The sequence below is a fragment of the Tiliqua scincoides genome, chromosome 1 (assembly GCF_035046505.1).
Source record: "Tiliqua scincoides isolate rTilSci1 chromosome 1, rTilSci1.hap2, whole genome shotgun sequence".
NCBI lineage: Eukaryota > Metazoa > Chordata > Lepidosauria > Squamata > Scincidae > Tiliqua > Tiliqua scincoides.
The window spans coordinates 4,629,983-4,643,089 of NC_089821.1; the positions used below are offsets into that span (position 1 = coordinate 4,629,983).

Here is a 13,107-nt window from a genome sequence, read left to right on the forward strand (position 1 = left end):
CAAGGCCCCCCCTCGATCGGGGGACAGGGATGCTCTGGGCAGTTGCATCTGCCCAGACCATCCTGACACACGGCTTTTTGGGATGCCAGGCAGATAACACAACTGCCCAAATGAGGAGGACTTCGCCTGGATGGGGACAGCATTCTGGGCACGCAGCAGTTGCAACTTTGAGTGCCGCTGCCCTAACCCAAAGTAGCTACAGCATAGTTTTCTGCTTGATTTGCAAGGCTAGTCCATCCTAACAGGCTGCATGATGTTCTGGTGTCATGCTTAGCACCTGAAAACCTGCTATTGTGGTGTAGCAGCTGGTGTTGGCAGCACTGTACTGCTGCAGTTCCCTTGACTCTGCCTCCCAGTGCAAGTGTGCGGCCACTGCTTGTCATGTTACAGCCGAGCAATTGCTAGGTCCCATCCTGATCCTTTCTGCTCATGGTGCAACCCACGAAATCTGATATTAAGCCTGAAATGTATGGTGCAACACTTTTCCTCTGAACATTTAATATGTCTGTTTATTCAGGTGATCTGCTGGTGGATAAGTAATGGTAATACTACTTTGCAACCATCCTGTGTGTCTTCATGAGTGACTTTTGGATATTGGGAAAGCAGCGGTTTAAGGAATGGAGCTGGCTCACAGCTTATTACTTAATGAAGAAGCCTATAACCAGTTGGGTGATTTCCAGAAAGCAGAATTTGCTTTTGAATGGCTGAGATTTTTGGAAAAACTTTTACCAGCAACCAGTCCGGTAAATATTATACAACTGGAATCACATTTTAAGAAAATGATCTTTGTTTATGCTAAAATATTATCCTAGAAAGCCATAGTGTGGGCTGGGAAAAAATGCTTGCTTGGTTTTAAGGAGTTTTTCAAGGTTTTGTTCAAATTATCACCTGCTGGAATTGGCAAGCAGGTTTTAAATGAGAAGCAACTTGCCTTTTCTATAAGGTGAGAGATTGCAGTGAACACATTCAGTTTGGATCCAGCTATGCTCACACTTCTCCCTTGTAGAGCAAACAAATTACCATCATTTTAAGCAAAGTTTTAAGAAAAAAATGTTCAATCAAACATACACCTCTTGGGTCAGTAGGACAAAATATGTTTGATGCTCAAAAGGCATTGAATAACTTTATGATTAAAGTAGCTTGAATGCTAACATTTAAAATACTTTGTTTTCTTTCCTTGTGTGCAGAAATGTCAGCAGTCAGAAAGAATGCCTCTTGCAGGTTTCTTTATGTTGGGGAAAATGTACAAGTCTCTCAATCCCAAAATTGCATTCTAACTTTTGTTATACTTTTGTTTTCAGGCTGATATAAGGGAAAAGCAGAGACACCTTGTTGTACAACTGACATCATTATTAACCAGCTCACCAGGACCGCCTGCCAGACAGCTCATTGCCAAGAACCTTGCTATCCTTTACAGCTCTGGAGACACATTCTCTGTTCATCAGACCATTGACAAATGCAATGAACTTATTCGCAGTAAAGATGATTCACCAAGCTATTTACCCACAAAACTGTAAGTATAAAATGCTGCAAATAAGTCATTGTTGGCTACTCTTTTTTCATTATAAACAGAAGAGGATCGCTGTGGGACCTTGAATAGAAAGTTAACAAATGATTCTGGATTGAGCTTTCAAAGGTAAGAGCAGGACTCTTGGGCTCATTTGAAAAGTGGAGGCAAATTCAAGTTTCTTATTCATGTAATAATGAAATCAGTCTGATATTTGGTTCTTTTATTTGTTAAACTGCTTATGAAATAATCATAGCGAATGCAACTCTGATGGTTGTCCATAGTTTAGTCTAGGGGTGTCAAACTCATTTCATATCGAGGGCCGAATAGTATTCACGATGCCTGCTGAAGGCCGGAAGTGATGTCATTAAACAGGTCAAAACCAAAAATAAGCACTGTTTCTCAGTTAGGAACTCATTAGCTGCAAATAACAGAAGAGAAAACACACAAAACCTGATCATATTTCAAGAGATTGGAGAGCCCAATTTTCAGGTGGGCTGCCCTTTCAGTAGTAACTCCTCAGCACTGTTCAGCAGCTGAGAGCTTGAGGGCTTGATAAAAAGCTTCCGTGGGCCACATTCGGCCTCCGGGCCTTATGTTTGACACCCCTGGTTTAGACGCTTCTATTGTACACCGTAAAATGCTGACTGTCAATTTTTCAATGAAAATAGTGTTTCATAAACATTCATGCAAAGTCTTTGTGTTTCTAATGTTTTCTTAAACAGTGCTGCAGTGGTTTGTTTGGGCTATTTGTACAAAAAACTGGGAAGAATTTTGGGCAACAGCTTTGTGGATACCATAGGGAATGTCCTTAAAGCAATGAAGAATGCAGAGGTAAGGCTCAACAGACTCAAAAGCAGAAGGGGGGAAAAGTGAGACTGGATGGGAGAATGTTCAAAAAATGAACCAATTTATTGGTGAAATATTATAGTTGCTGAAAACTTTTTTTTTCCACTGAGAATTGAGCTGTAGAACTGTGAGATGATGAGGCTTGACAATTAACTTTTTGTGTGTATGTTAGAGCAGTATGTATATTATTATACATTTAATGGAAACATCTGCAGAACCACTTTTTCACATGAATCAAACTTCATAAGAACATAAGAACAGCCCCACTGGATCAGGCCATAGGCCCATCTAGTCCAGCTTCCTGTATCTCACAGCGGCCCACCAAATGCCCCAGGGAGCACACCAGATAACAAGAGACCTCATCCTGGTGCCCTCCCCTGCATCTGACATTCTGACATAACTAAGCTTGTCCTTTTGCCTTAATATAGAGCCTTTCTAATAGTATTAATTGTTGGTTCCTTTGTCTGTATGTGGACAGACTTTAACCAGAAATCTCTCTTCATACCCTTTAAGTGATTTTCTTGCAAAGATTTCTTTCTTGTCCATAACTATTCATAACTAAGCTTGTCCTTTTGCCTTAATATTTGTATTGGCAACCTTCAGTCTCAAAAGACTATGGTATCGCGCTCTGAAAGGTGGTTCTGGCACAGCGTCTAGTGTGGCTGAAAAGGCCGATTCGGGAGTGACAATCCCTTCCACACCGGGAGCAAGTGCAGTCTGTCCCTGGTCTGTCTCCCTGGCTATGGGCCTTCCTTCTTTGCCTCTTAGCCTCAGACTGTTGGCAAAGTGTCTCTTCAAACTGGGAAAGGCCATGCTGCACAGCTGCCTTAATATAGAGCCTTTCTAATAGTATTAATTGATGGTTCCTTTGTCTGTATGCGGACAGACTTTAACCAGAAATCTCTCTTCATACCCTTTAAGTGATTTTCTTGCAAAGATTTCAGCCCTAATCATAGTTTAATTGAGGATTTGTACTCAGACAAATTTTGGTCCCACTATGGTACAAATACTGAAATACTAGAGCTGGATGGATGGATGGAAACCTTGCTCAAGATCCCCGCCCGCCACCAGGACCGTCACTGATTGGTCTTAGGTTAGGTGAAGTGATCTTGTCTATCTCACCTCAGTGCTATGATTCTGAAACTCTTGGTCTGAGCTCTTTGGAGAAGGAATGGGATGAAAGTGTAAGGAACAGAACAATGCGCTTATGTTGCAAAATGAGATGACCTTTTTCTCTTACCTTCTCAGTCTCAAGGGCGATATGAGATCATGCTAAGCTTGCAAAACATATTGAAAGGTCTGGGAGCTGCTGCTATTCCATGCCACAGAGATATTTACAAAGCTGCCCGTTCGTGCTTAACTGATAGATCAATGGCAGTTCGCTGTGCTGCCGCAAAGGTAAAGTGCCTGATGGATTTGTGTGTGTGTAATTAATCTTCCAGTATACAGTTGCATATGTTAAATTTGGAATAAAACGATCATTTTTCTCCCTCGCGCCACAGAAAGGGTTTTGCTCTATCTAAACTTAACTTTTGGTAAACAGTAACTCTATACCATTTCACATGTCTTTGCTAGGAAGTCATTCCATCATGAAAATAAATGCTTGCATTTTTAATCACTTTTCTGTGGAACCTTATATTGTAGAGCAGCGATTTTCAACCACTGTGCCATGGCACACTGGTGTGCCACGAGTGGTCCACAGGTGTGCCACAGGAATTTGGGGAAGGTCATTTATTAGGGCCAGTGGGGGATGTGAGCTCCCACTGGCGGCATGGTGTACCTTGTCAATTGTCAAAAACCTGATGGTGTGCCTTGAGAACTTTAGTGCCTTGTCAGTGTGCCATGAGATGAAAAGGGTTGAAAATCACTGTTGTAGAGCAGGGATATCAAAGTTTATGGCAGGAGGGCCACATTGTCTCTCTGATACTGTGCAGGGTGCCGGGGGGGGGGGTGGAAGGAATTAATTTACATTTAAAATTTGAATAAATTTACATAAGTTTGCATAAATGAATATATTAAAGATGAACTTATATGAATGAATGAAGGTCTTGCAATAGCTCAAGGCCTATAAAAGGCTTTGCACAAAGCAAGGCTGGCCTTTCCTTTGCTGCGGCTACTGCATCACAGACGTGAAACAACAAGCAGTGGAGGGAGCTCTCATCCCACAGCTCACGCAAGAGGTCAAACAGTCGCCCTCAAGCTGAGAGCAGTTGCGTTGGGCCAGTGTGGGCTCCAACAAATCTCCGGAGGGCCAGAGGCTCATTGGAGACTGGGGGCTCCCTGAGGGCCGCATTGAGAGGCCTCGAGGGCCACAAGTGGCCCCAGGGCCGGGGTTTGGGCACCCCTGTTGTAGAGTAAGAGTTTTGTGTCATCCAAATGAACTACAGTATTTGCAGTCTTGACTGCTCTTGTACATGTTTAGCTCTGACTGCAGCGAGATGCAGACAATGTGTTTCTGATTTTTAATGATTTCAGGTCCCCTTCCTGTACTCAGTGTACAGGAAATCCTCAATTAATGGGGAGAAGACAGTGAAATCCACAATTCTCATTCTTTATTCCCCACCTTTAGTTTAATTGGCCTGCCTTAGCCTTCTGAAAAGAGATCAGGGCCTCTCTGGCCCCCATGTAACTTGGACCCTGAAACTGACTCGCAGCTGTAGGTCTGTGTCAATGAACAGATATTTTCTTTTCTTTTTTTTTTAAGCTCCATGCATTCATGCTTTTGTTATCACCATTCATTCCTATGTACTGGAAGGTGATACTGGCATTTTGAACCAGCAGCTTTTTCCTCTTCCCGCCCAAGAAAGCAATCTCCTTTTTAGTTTGCAGGACTTGAAAGTAGACTAGCAGGCTTGGGCCCCCATTAAAAGAAGGCTAAGGAGGTCCTCTGGCTTACCTGAAGGTGCTTTTTCTTTTCATGCCAGGTTGACTTCATAGTCACAGTTGCACAGTTTCTTCATTGTAAAGAAAAGGGGAGTCTCGGCTGCCTGCACTGGTAGAAAGTTGGGACTTGCATTTTGATTTGAGGAGTTCTCTTTCTGTGTGGAGGGGCTTCCACAACGAAGGCAAAGATGTGGGCATCCTCTGTTTGTCTGCTCAGATATTTTGCTTTATAGGCATAGTGGTGCTTTTCAGCAATACAGTAATATGGATCTTTTGGGTATAATAGGCTGGGAGTACTTGGAAACTTGATTATCTTGTTTTCAGACTTACTCAAGTGGAGCTAAGTTCAAATGGAAGTCATTCCCATCCTCATCTCCAGCAGCAGCCTCTTGCGCTTTCCCCAAAGATTAGAGTTGGGGGATGCTAGGGAACAACTTGGAAACGTGGTGCAGGTACCGTAATTGCAGTGCATCTCTGCTGAAGGTGTCCTTGCCCAGTTTCTGAGTCTACCCTGCTTTTGCTGCAGTTTCTCCTCCTTCTGCTGCAGACTCCTTGCCATATCCAGAGGAGCTTATAGGAGGGGGAGGGAGCTGTGATGGGGAGCAGGGATGGGAAGATTCCCCTGCACGCCTTTGCACCAGTCTAGATCAAAGCCAATAAGTGTAGATTTTTGTGCACTCTTGAATCACTTCCTTTTGCCTTTGCTTTTTTTGGTACAGTGTCTTCTAGAACTTCAGAGTGAAGCCACATTTATGTGGAGTACAGACTTGGATAGTGTTGTGACTTTGTGCTTTAAGGCCTTTGAAAGTTCTAACTATGAAGTACGATTAGCGGTTTCTAAGCTCTTAGGCCATGTGTTGGTTAGTGCTGTAGCATCTAAACAAGGCACAGGTAAGATGAATATTGTTCTAATATTACATGAATATTACATTAAGAGTTTAAAATATAAGTGCTGCAGATTGCATAGGGACATTGGGGTTATCATACTCTTCTTTTTTTTTAACCTTTCTCCTGTGTATATTTAGTGGAGTGGCCAAATAGTAGTTTGGGAAGAACATGTAGATCCTGAGTAGCTCAGATGGGGAGGGGTGGTGGCTTCCTGGCTGCTCAAAAACTGAAAGTTGAATTAGGATTGCACCCCATTGATGCTTTCCCTCCATAGGAAGGGTAAAAAAAAAAAAAACAGTGTTCAGATACAAGTGAGAATGAGAGATGCCTGTTGTGCCAGGTAATTACTGATTGGCAGTGAACTGCCTTCCAAACAAATGCACATGTGGTTAAAACACATGGAAGTGTTTGTAGATTCTTTCCTACATGTTGCAAACTCATGTAGGAAAACATGAAGAATGGTTCAGTATCTCTACTGTGCATTTGCGGTGGGGCAAAATTTAAAAAGGAACAACTTCTTTTCCTCACATACTGGGATGGAAGGGAAAAGGTAAGGAAAAAAGGAATGTGTAGCATTAGTACCCCAGCTCCAGTCCTGGGTATTTGAGGGATCGCCTCCTTCCTTACACTCCTGCCCGTACTCTTAGATCATCTGGGGGGGCCCTTTTGACTGTGTCGCCACCAAGAGAGGTGAGAGGGGTGGCGGCCAGGAAGAGGGTCTTCTCGGTGGTGGCCCCCGAACTTTGGAATACCCTCCCCTTAGAATTGAGAACTGCTCCCTCATTGCTAATATTTCGGTGTGGACTGAAGACCTTTTTATTTCAAAAAGCTTTTAACTGTTGACAGGCTGGCTGGCTGTCTTTCTCCTTTTATATTAGAATCCACGGGGTTTGTTTTAGATGTTTAATCATTGAGAATTGTTTTAATTATTGTTTTTAATTGTTAATTTTGTATTTTTAATTGTCGTAGGCCGCCTTGTGTGCCCATGGGGCAAAAAGGCGGGATATAAATCAATAAAATAATAATAATAATAGTGTGGTTGGTGGTGTCCCAATATACAAATCTTGATTAATTGTTAACTAAACTTAGCATGAATAGTGGAAGATAGAAAGGGCAACTGTTTCTGGAGAAGAATGAATGTTGGGGCTGTGGTTCACTTGACTTTTACAGTCCGACTCCTGCTCAAAGCATTCCTCAACATATCCGGTTGCTTTTGGGAGCTCAAGTCAAGCCTCCATCATAGGTTTGGAACCTGTGGTTAGTTAAAACTGCAAGTTCCAAATCTGGACATATAGAATCTGTATATAATGGGTGAGAAGGCGCTATTAATACAGGCATCCGTTGTTTACATATCCGCAGGGAGTCCCGGGAACTGATCCCCGTGGATATGGGATCATGCCTGTATATATTTAGGATCAGGCTGCATAGCACTTTTCAGACCTTCCATGCAGTAATGCTGTTTTGGTAATAGCATAATATTAATGGTAATATTAAAAAATTTAATATTTGGATTTGTTATACTGTCTGAAAAACAAAGGGTGGTAACCAGAAGTTATGTGACCGCATAAGTGGAAATCTCTTTCCAAAGCCTTTGAGCCCTCTGGAAAGTCTGTAAGAGTCTTAGCAGAGGTATGGGATAGAGCAGTGAGGGAACTTCTGGGGAAGGGAGAACTGCAGCAGTAGAACAAGTGTATAGCGCTTTCAGCTAATTATTCTGATACATCATTTCCCCCCTTTCTTCAAATGAAAAGCATCTTCCAGACAAAATGTTCGCAAAATTTCATTTGAGGAAGCTTTGGAACTGCTGGGGACAGGCTTCCTTCGTGGGAGTTCAGGATTTCTACGAACCAGTGGTGATATTTTGAAAGGGACCAGTTCAGTGAGCCGGGATGTTAGAGTTGGAATCACTCAGGTTTGGCTTATAGTACATATGTATTTTTAAAATGGCTTTACTGTAGTGTGCTGCTCTTTCATTTTCTTATTTCAGGGAAGTTACCTGCTGGATCATATGATGTATTGATGACATAGCTTGAGTATGTTACAGCATGCTATTTGTCTTCTAATGCTTTCTAGTAGTATACCTTGGATGCTAATGTTGCTAATTGTTGATAGCAAATTGACTAGCATTTATTCACAATTTCCTGTTATGATGTTGAAAACACATCTCCTTTTCTATATGGTTTCTAACATTTGAAGTTGTAATAAGTTGATTATTATTATTTTTTTTAAAGTTTGCTTCCTAACTTAGAAAAGGACTTGCCTTTTAGCAGGAAAACTGTTCAGCAGCTTGCAGTGCTGCAGCCCAGATTCCTGACCTTTTATAAAAACTGAATTCTCCTCAATTTATGTCTGAAAAAACTTGCTCCTTACAAACATACCAAAGCTTTCATGGCTGGATGAGCCATAGCATGACATAATTTGAAATGTTTTTCAAGTTTTTAAGCTATGGATTAAAGCACATTGTAGGATCTAGTTCCAACGTTTCACTTTCAGCCGTGGAAAGCATTTTCAGGGGTTACAAAGCATTTGTAGAATTGTACAAAGAATTGTTCAAAATTGAGAGGACACAAATTCTTTGTAACCCCTGAAAATGCTTTCCACAGCTGAAAGTGAAACATTGGAACTAGATCCTACAATGTGCTTTAATCGGTGGCTTAAAGACTTTAGAAACATTTCAAATTATGTTTTGAACTTGCTCCTTGATTGTGTATGAAAAAGCTACTGTTAGGCAAATCTTTCACGTTTCCCAGAAAGTGACTGTTGGGGCCAATCACATAACTGACTTCAAGGTTAGATACCATTAGAGATGGAGAAAAATAGCAAATTCTGTAACAACCATGTTTTGCAAGCTGGTATCTGACCATGTTCTACAGTGTCAATTGACTGACTGCTGCACGGTCAGTTTATGAATTTCCTTTGGGGACTTCAGTACAAATCCAGCATTTCAGAGGTGAAGGGGAGAGACTTAGGCCCAATGGGACGTGTGCTGCATCCTGCAGTTGGGGAATCAGATTGGTAGGGGAAATTCACAGGGTGCCAGTTCTGTGCTTGCCTTTAAATATGTATGTGTGCAAGTCTTCTGTTCCCCCCCCCCCATGATGCATTCACCAAACTGCAAAAGTCTAGTCCTGAGAATAAGTGTTTGGATGAAAGATAAATTCATGCAATAGCCTTACTCTTCTAAGTTTTTAGTATTGTAATACACAGAAAGCGCCACTGAAATTGTTGAAAACATTTTTGCCCTGACCTTTTATATCATTAAAATGACTCTTAAGGGAGCTGACAAGTGGTCTAATATCTTAAAGATAATAGTAGCATTAAGAATTTTAAAGAATTAAAGGAGATTGGAGTAACAGAACAAAATGTAATCAGTTTTAGAAATTAAAAATAATTGGCCTTGCGTATTATGTGAATTATTACTGTGATGAAGGGTTTTCCCCTTTTTCTCTGTACTTAATGAAATGAGAACATGTACTAAAATAATTTCTGAAATTAGTTAGTTGGCTGCAACATGATTTTATTAATGAGGATAGTGATCGGTGTCCTCACTGCTTATTGTAGCTGCTTATCTGGGCGAGTGCAGTATTTATAAGTAAACCAACTCATTACTTGATGAGTTCAGGTTGATGCATAGCAACATAGGTGACCTTCAGAGTAAATCTGTGAAAAGAGCTCTACATTCTGCTTTTTAGTTGCAATTCCCATAGGTGAATAAAGGTTAAGATTGATATGCAATGAGCAGGAATATTTCAGTAGTTGCATATATTCTCTAATTCAAATTGGTTGGGTGGAGGAAGAATTGCCAAATCCTCACAAGGCTGTATGCCTTTGGAACCTAACAGTTCTTAAAATTCATTCATACATAAATTTGTACTCCATGTACAGAATGTTTAAACAGCTTGGAGCTCTATTCACTGAAGTCAAATCCAACATTTTACATAACAGATAACTCCTCTGCAGTGTAACATAGCATGAACAATGACCCAAATTGATATTATAACCAAGCCAGGCTTGATGTTGCTACTGTTCAGTTTCAGAGCATTTTTTTAGTGGTATTTCTAATTTTAGCTAACGAGGAATAGGGACAAATGATTAAAAGCTAAAATGTTCTCGCCTTACTTCAGTTATGGAATATAGTGGAATGTTGCCTTTTAAAGATGCTTTAACAAAATAGGGTGGGTGTATTTTTTTTTGTATAGTACCTAACAGTGTTGGCTGTTTGCTTCTTGAAACTGAAGTGTTTACAATTTTGAAGATGCATGACAATTTTGTGGTGGTTTTGATTTAAAACTTTTCTTTAATCAAATCTCTTTCAGGCATATGTGGTATTTATCTCCACATTAGGAGGGCAGTGGCTTGAAAGAAATTTCTCTGCCTTGCTTTCCCATCTTTTAGACCTGGTCTCTCAGTCTCACCCCAAAGCTATTCAGACTCAGATGGACGCAATCTGCTGCCGCCGCTGTATTTCATTCATCCTCCGGGCTACAGTAGGAGGCCTTCTTGGGGAAAAAGCTCAAATTGCAACTGCCAAGGAGATTTGTCAAGCCATCTGGAAGCTGAAGAAAGTTGTGGGTATGGGTCTAACAGGATTATGTGCTTGCCGCCTTCTGCCCTTTTCGCCAGCGCTTGTATCATTTTCTAATCTACTCATGAAGGATATGGAGTGATGTTTCCTTGATATAATACCATACAAAACAATTTAGCACAGTCCTCTGAAAAAGTGTGTTTCAGAGTAGTTGTTATAAATCATAAAGTTGGCACTAATTTAAGCCTTAACTGTGTCAAGGCTGATTAGGGGAATTCACACTGTAGAGAGAAACGGCTATAGAGAGGAAGCACATGATTTTTTGACCTGTTCCCATTGTTAAGGAATTGGGAGTGTTTTGTGTGCAGCTTGCTCATTGGGTTAACTGCTTGGTATGTTTTCTGTTTGGGTATGATATTACTTCAAAATATTGCCTGCCAACAGTTCAGTCCTAATAGCAGTGGCGACTGCTGTATCAACCGGCCCCACTGGTGCTGCTGGAGGCCTGCTCAGGAGAAGGGGACTTTCATCCCCTTCCTCCCAAGTAAGGGCACAGGGTCTGCAGTGGATCTCCTCCAGTCTGCACTGGCTATTTTGCCGGCACAAACTGGAAGAGCTTCATGTTGGGCTTTTTAGCCCAACATGGAGGATAGGATCTGGCAGAGCAGGGCTCTGTTGGTCCCACCCTCCCCCCCCCACTCTGGAATGCCTGTCCTCCCGCCCAGAAACTCTGCACCGTCTCCCGGTGGTGTGCTTTACCTCTATCACTTGCTCAGTGTTGGCCTCCGGGCATTGGGCTCGGCGCCAGTGCTCTTTGCTCTCCCAGTACCATAAACATACCACATGTTTACAACACCCAGCATTGGTGCTGGAGCTCAGCATCAGCACTGGGAAAGGATAGGATACGGCCCTAACAGTCATACCCACTAGGTTCCTTCCCCCCCCCCCCCAAAAGTTAATCTTTTAACTTAATGTGACAAATAATTACCTTTTTCATACTGCTAGATGCTGCAATGAGTGACTGTAATGTGGAAATCCGGGTCAGTACAACAGATGTAGTAGCAAGCCAACATATGCTGATATGTGCCCTAGAAGAGCTTGGAAATCTCATACAGAGTTTAAGCACTACTGCTGCACCAGTGCTACAAGATTCCAGTATAGGTAATAGATTGCTCTGTATCTGAACATGTCTTGGGATTCTTGAGCCTCTGGAAATGTGGAAATAACAAGTAAAGAGTAGGAGAGGTAGAAAATGCAGCAGATCCTAAAGTTGACTTTTTCTGAAGTGTTCAATGCTAACAGTATCAACACTACTTTTTCTTGGGCTTTTTACCCAAGTTAACACAAGCCTTTTAGAACACAACCATATTTTAATATTATTATTTATGAAGGACTTGAAATTACTAGGCACTGTACAGAAATTAAAACTGAAAATGGCCCTTCTTGTTTGCGTACAGCTTACCAAAAACAAGACAGAAGGGGCTGAAAGGGGAACAAGGTGAAAGGAAGAAGTGTCAGTCTGGAGAAGACAGGGTGAAAAGATGGCTTGAAGATATGCATGATCTTGGAGAGGAGAGTGGGATGCTGGTCAGAAGGACGTTGAAGTGATGGGGAGCTGCAGGGGAAATTGAATGGAGAGGGTGATCTTAGATTTAACTTGGACAGTGGTTCTTATAGAGCAGCAGTCTCCAAACCGGCCTGCAGTGCGCTCCAGGATTAGCCTTCCGGGCACAACATGGGCAAAACCTGACTGTTCTGCACTGCAGCCTCCAGTTTTTGCAGCTGATCTTTGCACAAACTCACACTGGGCAGCTGCTTCTGCTTTCTGTTGCACCAGAAAGCTCTGCCCCTGATTTGTGGAGGGGGGGAGAGCGGCTGCCCAGTGTGAGTTTGTGCAAAGATTGGTTGTAAAAACTGGAGGCTGCAGTGCAGAACAGTAAGGCTTTGCCCACACTGCCCGGAAGGCTAATCCTGGAGTGCAGCACAGAATGGTAAGACTTCGCCTGCGCTGTGCCTGGAAGGCTAATCCTGGCATGCTGAATGCAGTCCACAGGCCAGTGGGCTCATTGGAGGCCCCTGTTGTAGTTGAAAAGAGTCCAGGCAGAAAGTAATAAGGATCTAAATTAAAACTGGCCATGTCCGTAGGCAGAGAACAAATTTTGAGATACTTGTATATGAGGAGAGACAGTTCAGTTGAAAAGGAGCATTTGACAAGAACGTAGATGGAGAAAAGGATGGACAAGTATCAGAGTGTTGCAAGATTTTGAGCCTGTGGAGAAGAACAAGCAACAAGGTAATCAAGCCAGAGGGAGCAAGGTTGAGATGTGTTAATGACATACAGTATCCCGCTTAATGGAGTTTGTTATCCAACATACTTAGTGTGTCCAGTATGAATACATCTTGATCCCTCTTTGTTCTCTGATCCCAAAATTGCTATACTAACTCGGCAAAATTT

General features: G+C 42.0%; 1 protein-coding gene across 3 annotated transcripts in view; it reads left to right on the forward strand.

Annotated features, from left to right (window-relative positions):
* The window catches only part of HEATR5A (HEAT repeat containing 5A), an 80,581-nt gene that overhangs the window by 12,772 nt on the left and 54,702 nt on the right, over nucleotides 1–13,107 (forward strand). For all 3 annotated transcript variants that reach the window (XM_066630626.1, XM_066630641.1, XM_066630634.1), the window contains exons 2-9: nucleotides 518–743; nucleotides 1,302–1,513; nucleotides 2,233–2,341; nucleotides 3,605–3,754; nucleotides 5,959–6,130; nucleotides 7,879–8,039; nucleotides 10,444–10,699; nucleotides 11,658–11,813. In XM_066630626.1, coding sequence (XP_066486723.1) covers nucleotides 618–743; nucleotides 1,302–1,513; nucleotides 2,233–2,341; nucleotides 3,605–3,754; nucleotides 5,959–6,130; nucleotides 7,879–8,039; nucleotides 10,444–10,699; nucleotides 11,658–11,813 — 1,342 coding nt within the window. In that variant the 5' untranslated portion in view covers nucleotides 518–617. The remainder of the gene's footprint in view (nucleotides 1–517; nucleotides 744–1,301; nucleotides 1,514–2,232; nucleotides 2,342–3,604; nucleotides 3,755–5,958; nucleotides 6,131–7,878; nucleotides 8,040–10,443; nucleotides 10,700–11,657; nucleotides 11,814–13,107) is intronic.